This window comes from Chiroxiphia lanceolata, chromosome 13 (assembly GCF_009829145.1).
Source record: "Chiroxiphia lanceolata isolate bChiLan1 chromosome 13, bChiLan1.pri, whole genome shotgun sequence".
Taxonomy (NCBI): domain Eukaryota; kingdom Metazoa; phylum Chordata; class Aves; order Passeriformes; family Pipridae; genus Chiroxiphia; species Chiroxiphia lanceolata.
The window spans coordinates 12,611,875-12,636,514 of record NC_045649.1 but is presented as its reverse complement, the minus strand read 5'-3'; the positions used below and the strand labels follow the sequence as shown (position 1 = coordinate 12,636,514).

At 35.8% G+C, this 24,640-nt stretch overlaps 1 protein-coding gene across 6 annotated transcripts in view; it reads right to left on the bottom strand.

Moving 5' to 3' along the window:
- FTO (FTO alpha-ketoglutarate dependent dioxygenase) overlaps positions 1-24,640 on the bottom strand; it is a 231,419-nt gene that overhangs the window by 187,743 nt on the left and 19,036 nt on the right. For 4 of the 6 annotated variants that reach the window (XM_032701074.1, XM_032701072.1, XM_032701076.1 and 1 more), the window contains exon 2: positions 3,754-3,831. In XM_032701074.1, the coding sequence (XP_032556965.1) occupies positions 3,754-3,786 (33 nt within the window). In that variant the 5' untranslated portion in view covers positions 3,787-3,831. Of the gene's footprint in view, positions 1-3,753; positions 3,832-9,109; positions 9,192-16,251; positions 16,256-16,292; positions 16,301-24,640 lie in introns of those variants that run through there. The other 2 variants (XM_032701075.1, XM_032701073.1) reach the window with 2 other exon arrangements.

The window sequence follows — 24,640 nt, the reverse complement described above, 5'->3', positions numbered from 1 at the left end:
TAAACTAATATCTTACATTCAAAGTGCTTTTAAAAATACAAATAAAAGTCACCAGCACAAAGCACCACACTGACCTACAGTCCATCTGTGGGTTCCTTCTGGTACAACTCAAAATTACTTTACTAGTACTATCTACTTCCAAGTCTCATTTAAGACTTTCCTTTCAGGAAATTAATTTTAAAATCCAAAGAACATGCCTTTAAAAAAACACAAAGCAGGCAGTAAGTCAGTATGCACATTTTCTGCTGCATGAAAACAGTTACAGTTCTGCATCATAACACACTGTTATCCTACAACACTGAAGAGTTGGCTTTATAGAATCATTTGTTTCTACTAAAAAGAGGAACATAAAAGGAAGCCTATTTTAAAAATAATGATTACACATAATAAATCTTGGTTTGTCTGTAACCCTTGTCACCATTTCTTGTGAAATTTTTACAGTGATGCTAACTCCCCTTCTTTACACATTCTTACAGTTTCCAAAAACTAGCTTCCTGGAGAGAGGGAAAAAACCTCTAACAGTATCTACAGATAATAATAATTTCTGACAATTGTATTTACATCCTTAACTTCAAATATAAAGCTTGAAAACAGTCCCAGATATCTGTCTGAAGGTCCCTCTACAATCCCCAGCACAGAACACTGGATCCCAGCTTTCATTCAAAGAACTGAACCTAAACTTGATAAAAGCAATTCACCTGAGCTTGTCAAAAGCTCAGAATGATTCCTTTAGAGGTTCTGAACTGTCCCTTTTGTTTCAATCAGTGCTGTGTATCTCCAGCCTCTGAACAGTACAGTGAAAAAATCCTTATAAACAACAACTTCTGAAATCAGTAACTGTACATTTCAGACTTACAGGTTGCAGTCAGATGGGTGGGTACAGGTTGATGGGAATCATAAATACCTTTTCACAACCATACTTAATAATGACAGAACATTATATGTTGTGACATACAAAGGTTATTACTGCATTATTTCTTTCATTATGCAAATGTCATGTATAAAAGAAAGAGCACTAACAGTTCTAGAACAGTATCCCAGTTTCTTTAAATAATTCTGTACACTGGACGTACTCAGGTCAGATTAACCAGTTACCACATAACATATGCTACTGTGGTATATTTAAACAGCCATTAATACTATGTATTTTTAAACCATTTATATGAAGATTCAAAGAGACTGAATTTCTGACATGAGTTGCACCCATGAAATTACAAACAACTATTAGAAACAGAAGGAGAGAAATAAGAATATGATGTAAAGCAATTAAGTGCCTGAAAACATGCACTAGAAAGGAAACACACAGATTTTACAAAGGTAACAACATCATATTCCCCCCCTCTGAACTGCAGAGGTAATGCCTTGCACATTTTGTTGCCAGCCAAATCAGAGGCACGTTACCTTTGGATTCTGTTTTAAGATCACACGATTAAGAACTACTTTATCGTGAAGTTTCACACTGTATACTTCGAATTCTACCTTAAAAAGAAAAAAATCACACTGATATCTCCAAAGAAAGCAGGAAGTGGAAACACATTTCCGACACATCACATGAAAACAGTTTGGTCTTCTTTAAATCTCCAACCAGTGACTGTGCTATGCCCCACATAAGGAAAACATTAAGGGATCAGATCCAGGGTGAATGCTGGGTTCATAGGACACCTAGTTGTTTCAGGGGGATGGGGAAGGGGGAGTAATCGTGTCCTCTGTGTTGTAACTCTGACAGCAAGTATTAAAGGTCAATTCACTGTTCACTCTGAAAGAAGTAGGTACATTGCTGGCAACTACAGGACAAAAAAAATAAAAAAGCACATTTGATGGTCAAATCTGCATCTAATGTTACACACAAGATTTTAAATATATAGATGTTTTCCCTTCTGATGGTGATACTCAACACACAGATCCACCCTATGGACACAAGTGACACAATAAAGTTAGAAATCAGCAATAAGGATCCTTGATAAGAAAACTACCATATACGTCATGAAATGATAGTTTGTACTTCAAATATTTATGAATTACCTTGTTAAAAGCCTTTTTCTTATTCCAAACTGGCACTAAACATCACATTTTTTTAGCCTATGGCTTGGGGCCCATTTCTAAAATCCTTCATCAAGCAAGACACATTGAAAGAGGATGTCAGTGAAGTTTTGCTTATGATGGAATTTCTTACTTCTGTTCAGGCTGTGTGCTTCCACATCTGACAGGATATGGCAGTTTTTCTACTTGCAGCCTACCTAACCTTTCCAACATGTTCAAAGAATGCTGCTTTATCTGAGGTGGATCCTTAAAGGAGTAAGGCAGGTCTGTCCAGGAAAGACAGACTGTAAAACTAAAGTGTATGTGATATTTTACTTTGCAATTTGTTGTCTTCAAGCTCTCACCCTTCTTTTCCTCCCATCTGTAGTGCATTTAAGCATCATGGAATTTGTAATTTCTACAGCTGTGATTCAAGTAACATTTCATAACCACCACAGAATTTAAAAGGTGCTTGTGATGCTTAAGATTATCATGTATACTTAAAAATACCCAGCATGCACACATATACTACATAAAAACTATAATTATATATTTGCAAAAAGAGTGTATCTAAACTTTATTAAGGCCTGAACAGGTCTGATTCACTGCTTATCTTGTTCCCACTGTCTTCTATATTTATGGGTTACTGATACTGAGCAAATGAGATGCCACCTGGGCAATCTTGGCTCCACCTTCTCTTTTCACATCAGCTCCATGAGAATGTGGATTACAAAGATAGAAAAAGAAAAAGATGCTGGGCAAAGCAGCTCTTGCCAGTAACAGAGACAGAAAAAGAGAACAGGAGGGGATGTAACAGGACAAGGAAAGAGAAAAATCAGCTCCCTGAGTCTTAAAAAGGGGAAGAATTTCTTCATGAACTTTAGTTTAAGACTAAAAAGAATGTGTTTGGTTTTTTTGTAAATAAAAAAAAAATAAAATCCATCTGTTTAGCTCTTATAAATTTTTCCAGCTCTTCCACACTTCTACATCTCTGAGCCATATATCAATATATAGAAGACAGATAACACACCTGTAATGTAAGCATGCTTGCTGTAGCTGTTCAAACTGCAAGATTATTTCTTACACTTTTTGTCTTACAGTGTTCCAATTTGATCTGATTGAACCTACCCTGTGTTTTATAGCTGATAGAGAAAGATGCAAGACAGATGCAGAAAATTCTATTAATTCATCATATTTTTCCATACACTCATTTGGTTTACTACTCATGTGTCTAGTGGGCTTGATCCTACTTTTGTTTGGTTTCATTTGAGGTATTCCTGTTTCCACAGTTTGTTTTGTAAGTAATGTCTCAATGGTTACTTATTGTTTGAAAGTAAAATTAAGGCCCCAAAAATTTGAGTTTCTATGTTAATATTCTCCCTCTTCTGCCAAACACGAGCTATAAAGAACAGGTCTCTTCACAGCTCAGATTAAAAAAAAAATAAAGGAATGATGAGATGTATTTTATTTCAACAAAGCATGAGAAACTCTGATTATTACATGTTACCTGGAACTCAGGGCACACCCCTAAAAATAAACTAAGTTCACCAAGTTCTCATTCATGAATATCTCAGTTCTAGAGATCTTATTTCACACCACCTGGAAGTCCATTATCAGCCATCAGGACACCTTTTTTCATATCAGATTTCACACTGTGTCTTTGAAGAAAGATTTATTTGTTGTTCAGTCCAAAAAATCATTTTAGTTTAAAACAAGTCAGAAGAAATACATTACCAACTGATGGAAATCATCATCGGCTGGAGTCATATAGGGAAGTCTGTTCTCTCCAAGTTCTTCAAGAAGCCTTTTTTTCTGTTTTGGAGGGGTAAAATTGAAACAGAAAATTAGACAAAAACCAAGATATAAACAGAGAAGTATAAAATTAGTTGCATTAAAATGACAAAAACTGGTGCAATTATTTCTCTTGTTACCGTCAATTCTGGAAAATTAAATAAGGAAAAACAGATGAAAAAAAAACCAGTGGAACTTCTCTACTTATAAAGCAGTAATTCAAGTTAGGTAGTCTCTCAGCATATGAGAACTTTTACTCCTAAATTCTTTTTTAGATAATCAGTCCTTATTACACTGAGCAAAATCCATGTCAATCTAATGTTCTTCAAAACTGTGCCTACTTTAATAACTGGACATGAATTTCTTACTTATATGTTGTAAGACCAAGGTTTTTACAAGAATGGTAAGGGAAACACAGAATAAGATATAAAAAGGTATCACTAACGCTTTAATGAAACCAAGTTATATGGAAACTACATATTTGATCACCTAAATGTTACTGCAAATGGAGTATTCCATAGACAAGAGAATTAATTGTCAAATAAAAAAATCCTTTTTCTTCTACATTTCCCTCTTTATCATCATTTTGGGTTGCATAAATAAGTCAAAACAATCTTCTTTATTCTGGGAATCTTATTTTAAAGAGGAAGAAAACAATATTGCATGTAGTAACTAACTCCTGGCTTACAGCAAACACATAAACAAGGAAAGCTGAACTATTAAGAGTATAACTGTGCATTCTGTGACAATTAATTCCATTTATTCCAATTTAAGCATTAAGGAAGATGAGAGAGGTTTAAAATCATGAGGAAGTGTAGAGGTTTTGGAGGTTTACAGATCAGTCCAACCACAATAAGAGCAGGTGTCTCTCACTCATCTCCACGCTCACAATGTGCTGAGCACTGACTCTTAACGAGCCCGAGAACAGCCCTGACATTTCTGAACTGGCACTGTAATTTTTCTGTGTCCCCCGTTTTCCTTGGGGACAGGTTGCTGGCATGTTATGGCCACGAAGCCATTGGATTAAGTTGGCAGAGAATGACATGCTGATTTGCTGCATATCCTAAAACAGTTACACTTGTCTATCACTAAAAGCTTGCCAGAGTTTTATTACATGGAATCGCTGAAAACATTAGATTGGCTTTATTATCTGTAAGATCAACCACATTAAACTGCAGGGAAAAAAAAATATATTTCAACATGGACTCACATCTGTGGGAAGGGAAAAAAAAAAAAGGTGGGAAGAAGAGAGATTCTGACAATTTCTTTGTCAAGTACCAGCCTCTTGGCAAAAAGCACACAACATTAAAATGCACTCCTGTGTCTAGGTAGTACTAGTTCACATTTGATTGTCAGATCTGGCTAAGTGCCGCTCTTCAGCTTGATGTGTAGACTAATACACACAGCTGGGTGGTATAACATGCTGCTCATCTCTTATGCAAGAAGCTGTCACACAGATGTCAAAAACATCAAGCTGCTCACAAATACCTCCAAAAAGTAAAAAAAAAAAAAAAAAAAAAGAGAAAAAAGAAAACCTGAAGATCTGGCTATACCAGCTGGCTGATGTGTAAATCTAAGTACTGTTACATAAGCACTGTTTATTGGCTCTTCAAACACATAACCCCCTAAATAAAAGTTTAAAAATTGCCTTTACCTGAAGGTATCAGGCATCTTAAAAACAATTTTTCTAAATCTGATTTTTAAATTTTAAAAATTTTTAACAGTGTAGCAGTTTATTCAGGTATCATGATGACGTTTCTTACACTTCAAAAAACAATGTGATTTTTATATATACATTAGTGATACCAATACATGAGAAACCATCTTATGTGCACCATCCCTATAATGTCACATGCATTGTGCACTGCTTCAGAAACTTTGTTAACTCTACACTTCAAAGAGGAGTAAACCTCTGCAAATTTTGTGGGCTGCTATGAGTATTACTGGAGCTATTATACCTAACTGATAACTGCAACGAAGATCAAAAGCACTAATGCCCAGTTTTAGAGTGTGCAATGAACTTCTTGAAGACCTTGACAGACTCTGCTCATTTATTAGTCATAGACAGGCCTATTAATGAGATGATTGATTGTGAAATTCATCAAGTGGAATATTAATAATTGGAATGCCTCAGTCACTATAAATTTTTTTTCCCCAAGTTTTTTCACGGCAATAGAAGTGACACTTTGTATGTTACAGAGCAGAAGTAACAGAAACACAGCTCAGACACATCAAAGTCACAGGCCAAAATGCAGTTACATTACAGACACATGGTTTGTTATTTTCAAATTAAGTTGGGACTTAATGACATTTTCTGACCAAGAAGCATGACAATGTAAAAACTTTTGCAGCTGACATTTTTCCCTGCAGGGTGTCAATACCATTCTCAAAAGGTTTCATTTCTCTCTTAATTGTAAGACAGAAGTTCAATACCTAGGCTATAAAGGCTTATGAGGACTTTAGTGCTTCCAACATAAAATTCTCACTTAGTTTCCTCATCAAACAAGTCAAAAGACAATAGTTATTTTCCAATTTATGGATCTATGTCTTGGGTGAAACAATATAATATAAAAACTAAATTTAATGAAATCACACAAACATTAATGAAACTAATTCTGACAACAAATTTAAAGCTGCAATGTCAAAACAATTTCTAACACATAAAAACACTGAAAACATTAAGCAAAAGTGTGGGTTTTCCTCCCCCAGAACTTGGCATAAAACACAGTGAAGAAGGGAGACTTAAGTCCATGTAAGTAACATTCACCCCTAAAAAGATAACCCAGTTTGCTGCCTTGCATTTCTCCTGAATTTTGGGAAAATGTCAGCTTCACTATACCAAATAATATCTCTGGGCCTGGAGCAGCATCTCATATAGGTGTAAAAAGTCAGTCACAAAAGACCAAGACATGGACAGATACAGCTCTGGCTATGAAACATTTAAAGATGTAAATTCTTAGTTATACAACAAGAATGCAGTCTGATAAGCAGTTAAATGAAATACTATATTCAAACTAGCCTTCCAAAAAATACTACTGTATCTCACTATTCTGGAAAAGTCCATTTCATTATTCCCTAAAAATGATTTTTTTTTTTTTTCCAGAAAAGATGGTCTTTTGTCTAATAGACATATTCCCAACCTCAGAGGGGATGCAAGTAACTTTTTTTTTTCAGTCACTGATTACTTATTTACACCTTATAATCAGCACTATGTAGAATAAAGCAAAAGACGAATCATGCTATATAAAGGATACATGAAAGAAGGCAATTCAAACAAACCCAAAACATCTGTGTTGTAACTTACTATTTTTAGATATTTATGCAGAGAAAACAGCACAACCAGTAAAAAAAAATTCTATGTACTCATATACACTCTTCTCTGCAAAATAACTGGATTTCAGACTCATGTCACAGTGACCTAAAGTTCCACCTAATTTTCCCTTAATTTCGTCACATCAATGATTTCTGTATTATTTCCATAAAGTTAGATTGAAAATGTTCTTCATCTTTACTCCCCTCCAGCCACAGCAACCTTACAGCAAAGAGAGCTAAAAGAAAGCTGAACATTTTATCCAGGCTGAATATTACCTATCTCATGTCTAGATCTGACAAATAATCTCACTGGGGCTACAGGAGGGAACAACACACTGCTGGAGGTGAGGCTGTAAAAGGAAAGCACAGCAGCTCTGGAACATCATCTTCACTCCCAGCCTATAACAGCCCCTCTGCCTCAACTCCTTTCATCAGAAGTTCTTAAAACATTGGCCATTTTTTCATTTTAAAAAGTTTTGCTAACTCCCTGCTGCAGTTTTTACACTTTTGAGAATACTGACCTGGGATCAGAACTAGTAAAACTTCAATTTTTTTCTTTTCGTTTTCAATGCAATTCAATGTGTTTGCAGAAATTTCTGGGGTAGATCCTAAAAAACAAAGGGCCTCTATTGAAAGCATAAGAAATTATCATCTCCATCACCAGTACTATTTTTCCCAATAGTCTTTTGTTTTCCAAAAGGTTATCAGGTGTAGAAAGGCACTCTGAGAATGCTTATTGTCATGAAAGAAAGATCTGAAACACAAGTACAGATACAGACCTTAGGTTTTCCAAAAATCTCTCCTTTCTATTAGCTTGTTTCCCCAGATAAGAATGAATATTAGAGCCTGTGTTTCACTTTCATTCTTTTTTCTTTTAATCAACTATAATAAAACATGGATTTCTTTCAAGTCCTGCATGAAGCAAAGGACTAGTGCTCTGAAGTGAGAGCTCAACAGCTTTATAAAGGAGGAAGATTAAATACTTTATATAGCAAAAATTTTGTGGCACAATAGTAAAACTCCATCTAGAAAAAAGTCACCACTTTACAGGAACTTCCACAACTTTACCTCCTAATAGTCTCTCACGTTATGGTTTTTGGTTTCTTTTTTAATAAAATAAAATTGGGATAGTTTCTTAAGGAAGGAATGTGATTTTGAAGTTGACATTTGTTTAAACTACAAGGCTTTCCAAGTGTTAGCTATTAAAACTTCATAGCTACCAAGATCATTCAAGTGGCTCACTAAAACAAGTCATGTCAGAAATGAACCTAGAGTAATAAAAAATATATTCTAAATACACCATTACAGCTTTTATTTCTCCATTATCACATATATTAGAATTCAGAATTTTTTTTTCTTCAAATTATTTCTGTAAACTCCACTCATCAAAAAGATCTTAAGGAACTGGCCAATTTTACAGTACCATTCACTGACATGAAAAAGCTATATTTCCAGCTTACCCTTCATTACACTCAAAAGCCCTGTCTGTGCTAAATTCTTTCTATAATCCAGACTGCCAAAAATACTGGTAGACACATGACCATACTGTACCACACTTTGTTTACTGTAAGATGCCCTCTCCACACCCTACTATACGTCAAAAACATTTTCATATTAAGGGAAAAAATGTGCATTATTATTATTCTATATACACTCACATTAAAGTTATCTATAACTCTCTAACAATATTTCATGTCCCCATACATCCACTTACTAATTACACTACAATAAAGTATGCTTGTTATTTAATATGATCACAGTGAAATCTGTTCTCCCACTGAAAAAAAGTCCAGTTACAAAAGTAGCAAAATGCAGCTCAAGTGATCAGGGCACAAAAAAAATTACGTAATGAACAATCTACTGCCATGCAAAGACCTCAGGTCTAACAACCAGCATCTTTAACTGAGGAGCTGTCTGAGAGTCTGTTTGATATTCTTTGCTGCAAATGTACTGTTTGGCTTTGCTTACTGATTTAAACCTCTCTTACCCTTTCTCATAAATCAACAGGGCCAGATTTTGGTTCACACAGACCAGTCATGCACAGGCACAACACACTCAACCGATGTAACTGAACTAAGAGTTAATTTATGCATTGAAGCAGCTTAGTAATGTGTGAAAAATGTCTGCTGCCAGTATCCCCTCTTTCCCCACCTTGACGTGTTAAGGCCCCTTAATTGTTGTTTTAACCTACAGGAACATTGTTCCTTTGGCCAGTGATTGTTAATGGAACAGAACTGGCAATTTCCTTACCTAGCTGAGTGTATATTTGTCACACATGGATTAGCACCTTAAGTAATCATAAGAAAACTTTGAAGCGATGAATAGTTCAAACACTGACACTTTGGACTGACAGAATGTCCCTAAGCCTCCTCAGTATAATTGTCAATAAACTTCTGATCCCTCTACCATCACTTCAAGCATCTTGATACCATCATCCATTTCTTGTTCCTTATCACTTGTGCATCCTCTTCCAGCAAGTACCAGTTGGTAAATGGGTCGGCTGTATGTATTAGGTGAGAAGAAAGAACATTCAGACTTTGTTTCTTCTTATACATACAGACACAAAATCATACATGTACTTAAGAAAACAGTTAGAACTAGTGCAACATAGTTGTGATTCACAGTGAATAGATAAAGACACTGGGGCATTTCTGCATGCCATTTTTTGCAAAGTTTCTTAAAAACAGTCAATAGCTGCTGAGAAACTAAATTTCTCACTTGAGCAGTTCTTAAGCAGCTCAATTCCAAAGAATCAGCAGACAGAAACCTTGGTGACTGTCACCAATAACTGATTCTGCATCATGTAGCAAAAATACACATCCAGTCGCCAAGAAACCAAGTGGTTTTGATCAGCTGTGAAATACTAAGCACCAATCTTTGACAGAGAAAAGACTCAATAAAGAATAAAAGCAGATAAAATAAAAATCTAAATTATAACAAGAGTTAATATTGAAACAAGGATACAGTTGGTGTTGCTGTCTGTAGACCTCTGAGGTTCTAATGACATGAAGATACTGATGCTGCTTAACTTCTATGAAAGTCCCTGACCAGGATGCAGAGCAGTAGAGCTGTGTAGCCTTAGGAGATGCACACTGTGCTTAGGAATGGAAAATAATACTGACATGGTGCTTTTTCTCCTTGAATAACCCAAGGAAACAGAAAGAAACATTAAGAATCACCACGTTGTTTTGGAAAGTATTGCACATCTGCAATGTGGAATTGTACAAATTTCACCGGGGTCCAATATCTAATTAATGTAAGAGCAAACACACTGACCAACAACCACAGAATGGACCAAGGACCTCCAGAATGAAACCCAAGGGCTGATGCAGCTTAAAATGCAGATTCAGAACCTTTGCAACAGGCTTTTAACTTCTGTAGATAAAGAGGGACAAAGAGCTTTCAAACACAAACACAGGCAGGTCACACTAATACACTTTTTCAATACCACCAGCAAGATCAAAGATACAATTAATTTTCATACAGCTTTTCCTCATTTCCAGAAAATAACAAGCCTTGTAGAATTTCTGGTCTCTCTCTATATATTAACAGATAATGGTAGAAGCAACCACTGTGTAATAAGAATACTTAAAAAAAAGAGGAAAAAACCCCTTTAAGTGTTAAAATATCACCCAAAAGAAAAAGCAGATAAAAGGAAAGTGAAAAGAAAATGGATACTTGAAAAAATACAGATATTTCCTTAAATACTTAAATTTAGCATCAAATGCAACTTCTGAAGTCCCCTTGATAACACTGCTGAAAACAGTGTTAATGTAGAAAGAGCAGGTGTTAAGTGCAAATGCATGTGCCAAGCAATGGGCTACAAGGAAGATCAATAAGGAGCTAGAGCATTAAATTTCACATACTGTAACTGTCATGCCCATTACACAGTATTTGAGCATCTTTCTAGGCCATTACAAAATTGTTGACTCTTGATATTTTTTACAGAACCAAATTATTTTCCAGAGATTTTATTAGCACAATAAGCACTATAAAAGTCTAAAAGCACCTACAAACTTGGCGAAACCTGAAGACCTTTAGAGCCTTCCAAGACATCATAATTACATATTTACAGAATACATAACTGTATTCTTCACTCCAGAATGGAAAGACAGGAAGATGGTTGCAAGCCTTACAGATAAAAGGAAATGTATTCCAGGAACAGTTTTCTGTTAGTCACATTTCACCAGATACACAGCCGAGGTATTTTAAAGGAGGTATTTACAAGATAATTCTTGAGAGTATATGCCAAAATTAACAAAATCACTTCAGCACAGTGCACAGAAAGAAGGAGTATGTGAGTCCCCCGGGGTTTGGCTGCAGAACAGTACCATACTTCTTGCCTCTGCTCTTCAATCATTGTGCAAGGACATTTGCAAGGACATGATAAACTCAAATTTTCCTTCAAACATTTCTCACACTAGAGGAGCCTTTGAGCAGGAGTTCTGTGCAATTCTTCCTCCTCTCCCCAGAACAATTTACAGGTAACCATCACCAGTGTGTTATCACAGTTACAATGAATGCAGTGTCATACAAATTGTCAATGTCTTTCCAAAAAAGTACAACCATTGAGATGCCATTTTTGAAGGAACATGGGGATACAGGGTTAATACAGCTGAATCACTTTTTACAAACTATTTTCAAGGACATAAACATCAGAGATCACAGTATGTACATAAATTTAACATATCAATATTTGTACAAGACTGTTCAGAGAGGAAAAGTACATATTGCAACATTTGGACCAGATAATCCTTGAAGTCCCTTTCCAAGCTCTTATTTTATGATTCTATGATTTGTAAGAGTGACCTGTGTAATAAATGTATAGACACTGCTTTGTGTTTACAACATACTAATTTCCTAATTTTGCATACACTACACCACCGGTCAAATGCTGGTAACACTCACTTAGAAAATCCATAAACTACAGTTGTTGCCTCAACTTCATAATACAACAACTACTAATGAAATACTATTGCATTTTCGCATATCAGTTCAAGAAGGATATTGCTCTTTGGGCTGCTGAAAAAATAGAGGTTTTTTCTGTAACAAAAATAATTTAAAGAAACACCTCATAGTGAACAATTCAAACTTGTTTAATTTTATTTAGCTTGAAGGCTTTGTTTTATTCACAGTCTCCAAAATAAGCCACATGGGGAACATTTAAATGTTAAGTTGGCAGCCAATGAACTGCAAAATTCAGGGTCTGAAACGTTGGACAAGTTCAGACCAGAAACAATAAGCACAATTTAAAAGAAAGGGTAATTAAGCATTGGAGGAGATACCGCTGTGCAAGATGAATTCTTCCCCCTGGGAATTCTTTCCTATATCAAGCTCAGAAGTTTTTCTAAATGATACATTATAGTTCAGTGGTTCCCAAACTGTTCAGACCAGCAGACTAAGATGAATCATCCATATTTCCTTAAGAAGTTCTGCACATACACCCTAACCAAACAAACATGAGGCAGCAGAGCCTCACTGACTGAAAGTTTGATGTATCTCATTCCTCAGTTTGGTTTTGATTCATCACTTTGCCAGTCACCAGTGGTCAGTGAATCAGGAGACCCTGGTCTACTTCACTAAGAATATATTTTACTGAAGTCCTAAAGCTGGTGTTAGATATTCTCTTCTGCCTCACAATTCAAAAAAACTTAGAAGTTTGTTGGGATCTGTATTTCACAGTGCTTGGAACACTCGCAGTACTATCATAAAGTTAAAGAACTACAGCTAAAAGAAAGACTACTCATTGTCTTTCATTCACATCTTATTTTTAAACTGGCTTTGCATAATGTAAATAGTGTTAGGGAATACTAAAATACAATCAAGCAATGATCTGCTGTGGAAGAAGTAGATCTGTTAAGCCACTTCCTTTGTGCCAAATCCAGGCGAATTTAATAATGCAAATCAACATTTTGCTTAAGAATACATTTACTGAGCAAACTTAAGAACTCCTACATTTTCAAATAATGCTGTTTTAATAAAGCAATTCTGACTCTTGGAAAGGCTAATACTTAATTTCCAGTTTTCATTTCTATTATTTGCACATACACACCTTATCTCTCGTTAACTTTCCCTCACTTGCAATGATCAGGTGTAATTTTGCAGAGCAGCACTACTCAACTAAAATGGACAAGCACAAAAATTATTTCTTAAGTCTTGCCTGAACATTTGTTCAGGGAAAAAACTTTTGCCTGTTCTTTCTTCCCATACACTTGTCTTCTTAACTGGTCTAAGATTCTAGACAGTCCTGTTGCTACCTCTGTTTGTATTTTGAGAATGTGAAGTTCAGTAGTGACAAGTCTTTTTAAACATCATCTCTTCCCTTCTCTATGCTATTCTCAAATACAGGCTGGATTTCTGAAGGTAAAAAAGACAGAGGCTGGCACGTTCCAGATTTCAACACAACTCTCCTTTGCCCTACTTGCTGCCTTCTGCTGAAATATCCTACACTTCTACTACTGCATGTTGCTTCTACCAAATTTAATAAACAAACAATCAGTGCTGACTCACTGAAGAACGGTTAGGATCCCTTGCCTAAACAAAGGAAGAAGAGAGGCAGCCATACTGACCCACACCAGATACTAAAGCTGTACCAGGCTGATAGGAAAATAGAGACATGTTTAATCAGCTGCATGGTAACACTCAAAATTGAATCCATGAAATGAACCAATAAAGTGCCAAATAATCTCTGCATTTTTAAGTAAGTATTTGTATATGTTATATAAAGAAGTCGTCAAAAAGCCCACTGTAAATTAGTACAATAATGTAAATTAGGACAGGGATGGTGAGGAGAGGTAAAACTCCTCTACGAAAAGAGATATACACACACAAAAAATAATCTTAATATGGAAGTACAACTTGACAAAGAGGATTGTTCTGAACTCTCATAAAATTAAAGGCACACAGGAAAGTGTCCATCCAAATTAAAATATTGCAGACATCTTAAAACTCTAAAGTCTCTTGTTTCCTTAGAGCATATGTCAAAGACAAGAATAAATAAATTTCTTTCCTTCAGAATGTCCACACGGACAGGAGTCAACCATTTTATAACCTGATACAGTGGTTTCACATGTTGAGGTACTCTCAACCTGAAATTTAAAAATCTAGGCCATCCTTTTTGACATGTAGTATGCATGTCTGTGTTAGAACCATCTGAGTGACAGCAGCTCACATGCATTAATAAGGGAGGCTGAGGGCAAGGAACTGACATTAAGAGAAAGCTGCCAGAGCCACCTTTGTTCTTATTTGCTGGCTTAACACGCTGTATTACTTCCCTTTCTACAATGGAAGTGCTTCAGCAGTAACTAGAATTCAAGAAGGGCTGAATGAAAAAAAGAATGAACAATGTAGGATTTATAAAAATATTCAAAGGGAGGATTTTAAAATTAAGTAACAGACAACTGCAGGAGCTTATGACCCACATTTAGCACTACTTATCCTGCATTTCCCATCTAAACTAGAAGTGAAAAAGGTTTGATGGTCTCCATGCAGTGCTGAACTTCCATATGACAAATGCATCAAACTACTATTAGTTGAACTAATTTATTATATAAGAATTCCATCAGATTTTTACCTAGGAGTTAAACTGAAAAAAAGACCATGGTTACCTAATAATTTTGGGAACCCTTAACTCTATCAGCTTCTGCATTTGGAAAGAACCATGAAAAGGATGTCTACTCACAGCATTTATTCAAAGACCTTTTGTTTTTATTTCTAGCAGAACAATTTTTCAATATAAACTTTTCCAGCTAGGAAAGTACAAAAAACCCCACGTACTGTTTAACTCAGACTTCTCATTTGTATTTTCATACCAAGTACAGTAACTGTTTGAACATCATGACAGCAGAATGATCACCTTTAACGTGCATATGAAGAACTGCTGCTCTAGAACAAAGTACAGAGGTCTGTGCCAAGTTTCATGGAGCACTAGCACAGGCTCCTAAAGAAACCCATTAGTAAAAGACACTGCACTCTGATTTCTGTAGTTCCTGGTTCCATTTCTTTTTTTTTTTTTTTGTTCTTTAACTCGACAAGTTAACTGTTCTGTGCTTACAAGTTTTCAATAGCTTGTTACAAAAAGACTCAAATTTGTTTGCATTACACACCACGGGGATTAAAAAGGAGTTAATATATATCTATTCAGAACTATTGTGCAGAAAATAGCTGTGTTGTACAGGGCTTAGGCTGTGACCCGCTTAACTTTATTCATAGAATGCACAATCCATCACGTACAAAAACACAGAAGAAAATGTGAGGTGTTAGTAAGTACCGCTGTTAGTGAGAAATTCTGCTAATTATTACACCAAATAAGCATAGTCAACAGGCCAGAGCTGTGAGAGGGCATGTTTCAGGGCATTAAATGGCTGCCTTGGATGGAGATGAATATATTACACTATGCCCTTTAACAATAAAACAATTTCCCTGACACTCAAACCCAGGCAGCTCCAACACGCAGATGAGGAGCCGTACTGTACCTGGCATACAGCGATGTTCCAGTGCCACCTAGTGACCGGCACTTTATTGTCTCCCAAGATTTATAGCACAGGAAAAGTTCAAAAGCTAATTCAGCTCGAGTGCAGAGTCCGCACAGCACGGAGGAGAAGCCTCACTCCTGGCCAAGAGCAGAGAGACAGAGCGAGGTCACGGTGAGACAGACTCCTCCTCTTGCTTTAAAACTAAACCCGCACGAACTTAAACAGCTGATAAAGTGTCACGTACAGTTTTCTTACAGCCTACTCTTACAGTCCTAAACCAGGGAAAAGCCTTGCAGGGAAGGACAAAACCAGCATATTTTAAAGCCTATACCATGCACTGGAAGCTTCGGATAGCTTGGACAGTTTATGAAATTGATTTTAGGAAAATATTTCATCAACTTAATATTTTAAATTTCTCTCCTTCCCCCTTAATTGGGTCATTTCGTGGATTCAATTTTGAGTGTTACCACACAGCTGATTAAACATCTTTGTATTTTCCTATCAGCCTGGTACAGCTTTAGTTTTGAATGGACTTTATTATTATTATTTTTATCTGGAGTGCTTTCACAGCTTAATAAAGTGTTCTAGAGGCTGCAAACTTGGCACATTCTTCCATTCCTTGTTTACATGTTGACACTTCCTATACTTCTGCCACCATACTTATTATCACTACAATGGAGTTTACAGCCATTCCACATCTCCATTATTCTGTTTCCCCTCTGCTGATCAGTACTGCAGTTCAACATTTAAGTCCATGCAAACAAACTAAACTTTGCAGTGCAATCTAGCTCATGAAAAGCCGTGAAGAGGTTGAAATATTATTTTTTAATGAATACAAATTAATGCATGCATAAGATACAAGCACAATTATCTACCAATAAAAAAATTTGCATATTTAGATCAAGTTAAAAGCACAGAGTGCAAAAGATGGTGCTAATACAATCCCTGCCACGAGTCTCCGCATTTTTATTTCACAACATTTTTACAGGACAAGTCAAGAAAAAGTCTTTATGTTCACTAGACATTTAGCACACACCATTTATTTATGGACACTTTACATACAGATGAATAAATTTAAAATTCTGCATCTGAACCCCACATCTATCATCACGAAATGAATAGCAACATATTAATACTTTATAGCAGTAATTTCAGTAGAAAACCACCCTCAACAAAGCTTCTTCCTATTACTGGCATTAAGCTTCCACTTCAAGTGCCTCATGACTCTAAATTTCATGTGCTTAGCTTCATTAAGCTAAAAAAAAATAATACATTTTAGGGTACTTTTTGAACTGCATACTACAGAACAAGCAAAAAAAATCTGGGAAAAAAAAAATAAAATCCCTAACAGGCACTTATTGCTACAGGAGCACACTAAATATGCCTGTTCTGATTGAACTATAACCTCTATCACAAAATTTAAAGAAAGATGCTTAAAGATTAGTATAAAAATAATTTCTCCAAATTCTGAAGCCACAAGGAGTGTGAAGGGGAAGAATGAAGAGGGGGACTAAAAAACCCTTAGAAATCCAACTGGTAAAGGCTTCACTCAGAGAGTGGGCAGCACACTGTAACTAAGTTTGGAAACCTTTACTGTAAATGTACTTTAAGTGTTTTAATCCATACCTTGCCTTAGGACCTAAACTGCTGCCACAAGAATTAATATTGTCCCTACTTTAAACAGCAGATAAAAAAAGCAAGATAAAAAAGTAAGATAATCTTGTTCCTTACATGTCATATAGGATTCTACTCATGACTTCTCAAATTACTTTTCCAGCTTCAAAGAAAGTACTTGTACTTTATGGAGTACTTTCACTGCTGTGACACCTTGGAAAGCTCAAATGAGCAGACTGGAGGAAAGGTGTGCTGATGAAACTCATGAAAAATGGTGAAACACGTAAGGAATTGTAGAGTCCACAAGAGAAAGAAGGCAGCATTATTAGCAAAAACCAACTGTAACCCCCTGCTTACCATAACAATGAACAAAAAAATCCAAAGTTTTATGATCACTGAATTACTATTGTCCAAGCTTTTGAAAACCTGTCATATTTTATTGCTTTTACAATAAGACTTCACTTTATCCACCAGAAGCTCTGTTAGAAAGAAAGATGATTTAAACTAGAGTAACTCCTGATCAGTATATTAGAAGTTTTAATCCAAAAGGTCCCAAACTACTAGCTGCCTTGAAAAATACATGTAGATCATCTACTCCAAAACAGGTACTTTTCCTTAAGGATCCTGAGATGCACAGTCCTCTGACAGTCAGGGGCATGCTACTGTACTAGATTCCAGATGCAATCTTAAATTTAAATGCTACATAAATTCCAATTCTTGACATCTGAGAAGCAAACAAGGAATATGGGTCAAGTTTTAGACAGTGGAAAAAGCCCACTTGGGTTTACCTTCAGTGCAGTCCCCAATCAAAATGTCTCAGCTCACATGCACTAGCATCAAGTTATCAACATTCTAGCTCTGTAGACCACATCAGCTTTCCAGCCACAGAGGAATGCTTCTCAGAACAGCTATCACCTGCAAAACTTCTTCCCTCAAAGTAAAATTCATCCAAGAAGAGAACACATCACAGTAAATTTCTGTCACGTTCCGTTTGCAAAACATATCATTCACATATTTGTAGGAATATAACATTTTAATCTGCAATATACCAGCCCTTTCCTCCACAGCATTAAGATTCTTTCCTTAAAAGCTGCAAAAATGTATTTGCCCTTATATCTCAAGAAATGCTTCACTGACCAAAGCTCAACTGGTCATACGCCTTAGATATCCCACATTCATAATTATTCATATTCTCAAATGATGGTGAGCAGCTACCCAGGTCAAAGCCACCTCTAAAAAAACTGTTAAGCATCAAAGTAAAACAAAGTTTCTAGTATCTACTTCCAATGAAGTATCGATTTAAAGCAACGATTTCTAAAATTGTGGTCTATGTTCTCTTTAGCTGTTACAGGAAAATGAATATACAAAAAATTGGCTTGATAGTACTCAGTTTTACTTCATTTTCAATACTAATTTGTTTTAATTACGTGACATGACAGATCATCAAATGCAAACAGGTTCATCATAGTAATACAAGCTTTGTAGAGTATTTTAAAAAAAATTCAATTTACTGTCACCTTTATTTCTTTCCTATAACTGAAAGCTATTTGGAATGCATTAAAAAGGATAAAAATTTATAACAAAATTCATCTGCTCCTCAGCATAAAAATTAAGTTGTTATCCTACGCTTCTGATAAAGTAATTTCCTTTTAAAATTATGTGGAAAGTCAAGCATGACCTATTTGAACAAGTGCAGCGCAAGCACTACCAACTGTTCTACAATCAAAATTTGCAGGTTCCCTCAAAAACCAAAACAAGGGCACATAAACAAGTATCCTGCACTTCAAGGACTCTGGAATCAATAAAATGGATTTACTCCTATGAAACTGCTCAGCAGTGGAGAGGGCAGGAGGGCTTCTTGTTTTCATCAGCTCTTTCAGGCATAGCCACAGTACAACTTTCTTTTGGACACAGTTCTCCAGACAGTTCCTATGCTAGAAAATCCAATGAAAAACTGAGGCAAAGCAAAGCAGAGTGATTCTGGACTTCTAGTAACAGGCCAAAATCTACTTTGGTTAATATTAAGCATTTAAGTATTATCCAGTTATTAATTCTTATTCCTGACCTTTGTAATTGTTTTTACATTATAGTAGGTATGGAGTGATATCAACACCCGGAGATTATCCCAATGAAGTCTTGAAAACTGTCTTGTATGACAGTAGATTATTATACCATGTGTACTACAGAGAAACACTGCTAGTTATTAACAGAAAGTTGTCCTATAGAAAGGTATACTGTATCACACTGGGGTTTATCCACCTTACTGCAGAGACAGTCTCTTTTCTGCTGTCAAGATGCTTTTGCTGTATGTAAATATTTAATGTTATTACCATCATTCACTCAGTGCTCATATTGTCTGTTCAAGCATCTATTACTGTCTGCTAGATACACTTGAGGATAACACTTATTCATGTCTACTGCTCAATCACATGCAGGCCCTACTTCTCAAAGATTCTTCAAAGTTCCATAATTTATTAAACACTGCACAAAGGCCTGTATCATTTGCAGCATTTTACTTGTGAGAGTCTAAACACTGAATGCATGGAAGAAGCTACAGCAGTTTATGCAACACCAAGACTGTAGTTTTACCCAGGGTTCTGTAAGCAATTTAAATCACAGAAACAAATTTTACATTTCCTGAACTCCCAGGTAAGAACTATAGATCTTAACAGAAAGACACCGAGTGCATTTTGGTTAACATAATTCTCTGAAAGGAAATCAAAATAAGCATCAGCAGTCAGTTTTACACCTAGTTGTAGCTGCACGCATCATAATTTTTTTTTATATTTACTTAAATTCATAGTCCTGCATATAACAGATGTATCACATATGTAATACAAGATTTTATCATCAATTTTACCCCTTGATACAGCTTCCAATAAAATACCTTACAAATCAGTTTTCTGAAACACTGAAGTCCTGCTAAGACAGACATGAAAAATCATGAGAGTCCTCAAAAGGCTTGCCTGGGATTAAACAGGTCACTTCAAATCAATCAGTGTTTGTACAAAACAGAAATCTGGATATGAAATGTATAAAATGAAGCACAGTATTTCATAAGGTATAGCTGCATTTCAGCTGCATGCAGAACATCAGTACAGGATTTTCAAGGTGTTTAAGGCTGGTCTGGTGGTTCAATCTTTTAAGACATAAGCACAAGCACCTAGGGAGGGAGAGTTTACAAAAGCCTCATTCAGAAGAACAAAGAAGATACCTGAAATATAAGATTACCATGAATTTTTAAGGAGTACATTACTGTTGAAATAAAAGAAAAATAATTAGCTGTATGAGAAGGACAGTCTCTCTAATAGTTTGAAACGGGTTTGTTTCAAATCTCAGTTTTAGTTTAGACAAAAGATTTTTTAATTTTATTTTTGTTTGTTTGTTTGTTTTATTTTGTTAGGAAACACTAAGCATCACAAACATACCACCCTAGAAAGTGTAAGACAGCACAATTATTCCTTCTATCCCAGTGGACCATCACACTTTATGAACATATGACAACATCTAACTGTTCATCAATGAGGCTAGAAGGAAATGAAAACGTTAAATTCAAAAGATCTGCCTTTCAGTTAACATCCTTAATGTAAATTAGGGTTAAATGTGAATAAAATTAATATTTAATCACTTGAAAAACTTCTATTCCTTTCTTCTCTTTAAACACTAAAACTTAATTATAAAATAATGTAAAACAAGTGTAAATTTAAAAGAATCATTTTGAAGATTTGCATTAATAGTTCAAGACCTATTGACATGGATGAAAAGAAGGGGAATCGCAACATTATGTTGCTTTAAAGCAATGTCTGATTCTATTCCTTGCCAACAGACAGCAGGAGCCCAAAGGCACGGGGGAGTGCTGTGGTAGGGAGGAAGGGAGAGAGCAGGATGGAGTGGCATTGCAGGAGCACAGCACAGCAAGGCTGGGCTCAGGTAAAAGTCAGGAGTGGGGAGTGTTGAGGAGAAGAAATCCAGTGTTCAAACTGCTAGAACAGGGCCTCAATATATTGCTTCACGTATCACTGTGGAATAAAAAGTTCATGAATACAGGGGCATGATCCAACACTTAATTATGATGCAGCATGATATACAGAAAATAGTGCAAAATCAGGGAAAAAAGCTTCTGACATCAACACAACACCTCTCCAAAGTCTTTCAGCTCTTTTGCTGCTGCCCTCCTAAACTTTCATTTTGAGATCCCACACAAGGTGAATCCTGTGTGCCTTATAGTTTTGCACACACTGGTTACCATCACACAGCCCGTGTTTACCATGCTGTCCTGTGGGAAAGCTCACAATTCTAGCACAGAATTTTCTACATGGTTAAAAACAACACATAAAAACTCAGATTTTGAGAATCTGTATCTCCAGGAAAGGTAATTTGGCTGTAAAGAACTGAAGGGACCCACTCCGCCATTCTTCCCTATGTAAACTTTGAACTAAACCCACGTTAAAAGTTGTTTCCACAAACAGTAACAAAATTCAAAATCTCAGATGTGTTTCCCATTCCTTTCTCAAATATAACAATTTGTCACTTGCAAACAGTGTACATAACTGAAAGACACGAGTGAGCTTTCATGGCAAGCATCAGTCCCACAGGGTATGTGTTTGAATGCTAAAAACCCAAATCCAGGAACTTCTTTCAAATCAGCTTTTGACTACTCTGAATTGAGAATTTTACCTTCCTCTCTTACACCCTGAAATCTGTACCTGCTAAACTTCTTTTGACTAGAATTCTCTTGAAGTTATAACCTGCTTCAAAAAACTTTGGCTTCTATGAGGAGGTGCATGTTTCATAAAATTGGTTATGTAAGCAACACAGTGAATTTTAATATTAACATCATTCAACAAAAATCCAGCAGGATCATTTTTAAAGCATATCACTTTTGAAAGCTCAGCTTTACTAAATAGTGGTCTATTCACTAATAGACACCATTGCTCAATCTCATGAACATAATGCAACTTTTCATTCTAAAGGGAAAACTCAAACCCAATTGAGTATTATAGTTAACCTTCACAAATACAGACAAGTTGAGCTGCACTGAGAAGCATATTTCTCCCTTGAATAAGCACAGGTGGTCATTTCATTTCTGTCCTGCTCAAGTCAAAGATAAGGTAGATATATAAATATAGATCTGTTTTTAGCAAACAGCACCAAAATAAGAAAAAGGAAATAAAAACCTGCCAAATATTTTTCTCACTACAAAAACCCCAGCATCCCACCAAAATTATAATGGTTTCTTAGACTTGACCATCACAATGCTGGTAATTTATTAAATCCCTTTTCCCAGCTATTTAACTTCTGCAAACTGAATTTCAAATAAAAGAAAGTGGTCTTATTTCCTCTCAAATAATGCTTTCCTACCCCCTGTTTACATGGACTTTGTTGACTGTCCTCTACCAGACAACTTTTTAAAACCTGAATCCCAATCAGGGCCACTCTCATTAAAAATATGACCTTTCACCTTCTATGAAGCACTGCTAACATAAATTACATTTTGTTGTAGCCCAAAGGTGTTAGGGATGAGAGAAGGATAAACAAGGTATAATACAAAAGCCAGTTGGGTCAGCCTTTCATTACAGCCCTTTCAAAAGCTATTAATCTCGCTTGTAGTCAGTAGGCTGAAAATAACTACTTCTTCTAACCTACACTGTACTCAAAAATAGCAATAAGGACAGGTCATGCAAGATGCAAATAATTCTCGGTCCTCATAAAACCACTTCAAATGGTATTAGGTGAATATCATGGCATGTTACTTCAAATCTCACTGACAGGAGGAATCTCAACAATATCAAGTGTACATTATTCTATGTCATAGCAGCTGCATTTGGCCATAATATACCACAAAGAATAGTTATGAATTAATCATGGTAAATTCAAAGCAACTATAAAGTAGTTCTTTAGGGTTTAAAATGTGAATAGAAAATGCTATTTCTCAAGCTCATCTTAATTTGTCTTTCATATCAGGGTCCACATTTAAAAGAATTTAAAAAAAAAAAGAACCTTACTTATCTTCAGTCTACTTAGTGTCTTGTTGCCTTCTGACTTACAAGAATTAACACTGACCATTAGCACATTAAAAAACATTCTCATACTGGTAGGGAACACAAAGATACTGGAAATCACACATTACTAGACAGCAATTCAGTAAAAAAACAAAACCAACCAACCAACCAGAAAACTAACCCAAAAACTTGGTAAGTCAATGATAGTTATAAGTGCTGTCTGCAGAATAGGTAAGTCACTTCAAATTTCCATGTTAAGAAAAGCCTGCTGACAACAACCAGGCTACTAACAGAGTGGTGATGAACTGGATACACAAAAAATAGTACTTCCCCACATGAAATGTTTGCTAAAAAAATATTCTACTGAGCATAAGTCATGTTTACATGGTTTCAGAATGAAGTGAATTTAAAAACTGCCCAAGAGTTCTGCCAACTAACAGCAATCTCGTGCTTATTCATCTGAACTAAGTAGCTAAGTGATAACAAGGAGGGGAAAAAAAAACCCTCAGAAATTTTGGGTTATGCAACATGAACAAAAATTCTGTGCCACATTTAATCACATCAGCATTTTACACAACTGGGAAAGCCCACATGCATTGTAAGTAGAACAACAGAGATTCATATCTCACCTAGGGACTCTAAGAACCATTGTGAGAAACTTTAGGACTTTTTTTAATCTACTGGTCAGCTAGTAAGCCAACTACACACTACAGATCTTCTACTGAAATCTCTGAAAAGACAATTAAACATTTAATGCACTAACCAGTAGGATATTCTGTTAGAACAGATGTGGAGTCAGAAGAACCTTTTACCTCATTTCCAGTGCTAATTCTGTAATTTTTCTTTGAATATGATCAAATCAATCAGGCTTATTTCTCCAGTCCTCCATCTTCCTCCAAGGTTGTTTCAAGACTTAAAAACCAGCAAGAAGCTCTCATATAAATATGATCAAATCAATCAGGCTTATTTCTCCAGTCCTCCATCTTCCTCCAAGGTTGTTTCAAGACTTAAAAACCAGCAAGAAGCTCTCATTCAATCAAATATTCATTTTGCCCTTAATCAAGCATATAAACAAAAACAGTCTGTGGTAAAATAATGACATCTGCAGATATAAATAGAAATTACAACATCTGGCTAAATTTGGAACCAATCAAGGTGAGAAAATGCCAACCACTTCATCACAGTTAATCCCCCCTCAACAGATACACCTTTAATGATCAAGATAATCAAGATGATGAAAGAAAGTAGGTTCAGTGCCCAGGTATAGAACTATCAAACAGCTCAGGAATTTGCCCAAGGATAAAGATGGACATGCCAAAAAAAGGGCAGGTAACTTGCAAAACACACGATAACTAATGGTCAAGAAAACAAAAATAATTTTGAAAGAAATTAATGGAAGTACAGGCAATTTACACGTCTAGCCTCACT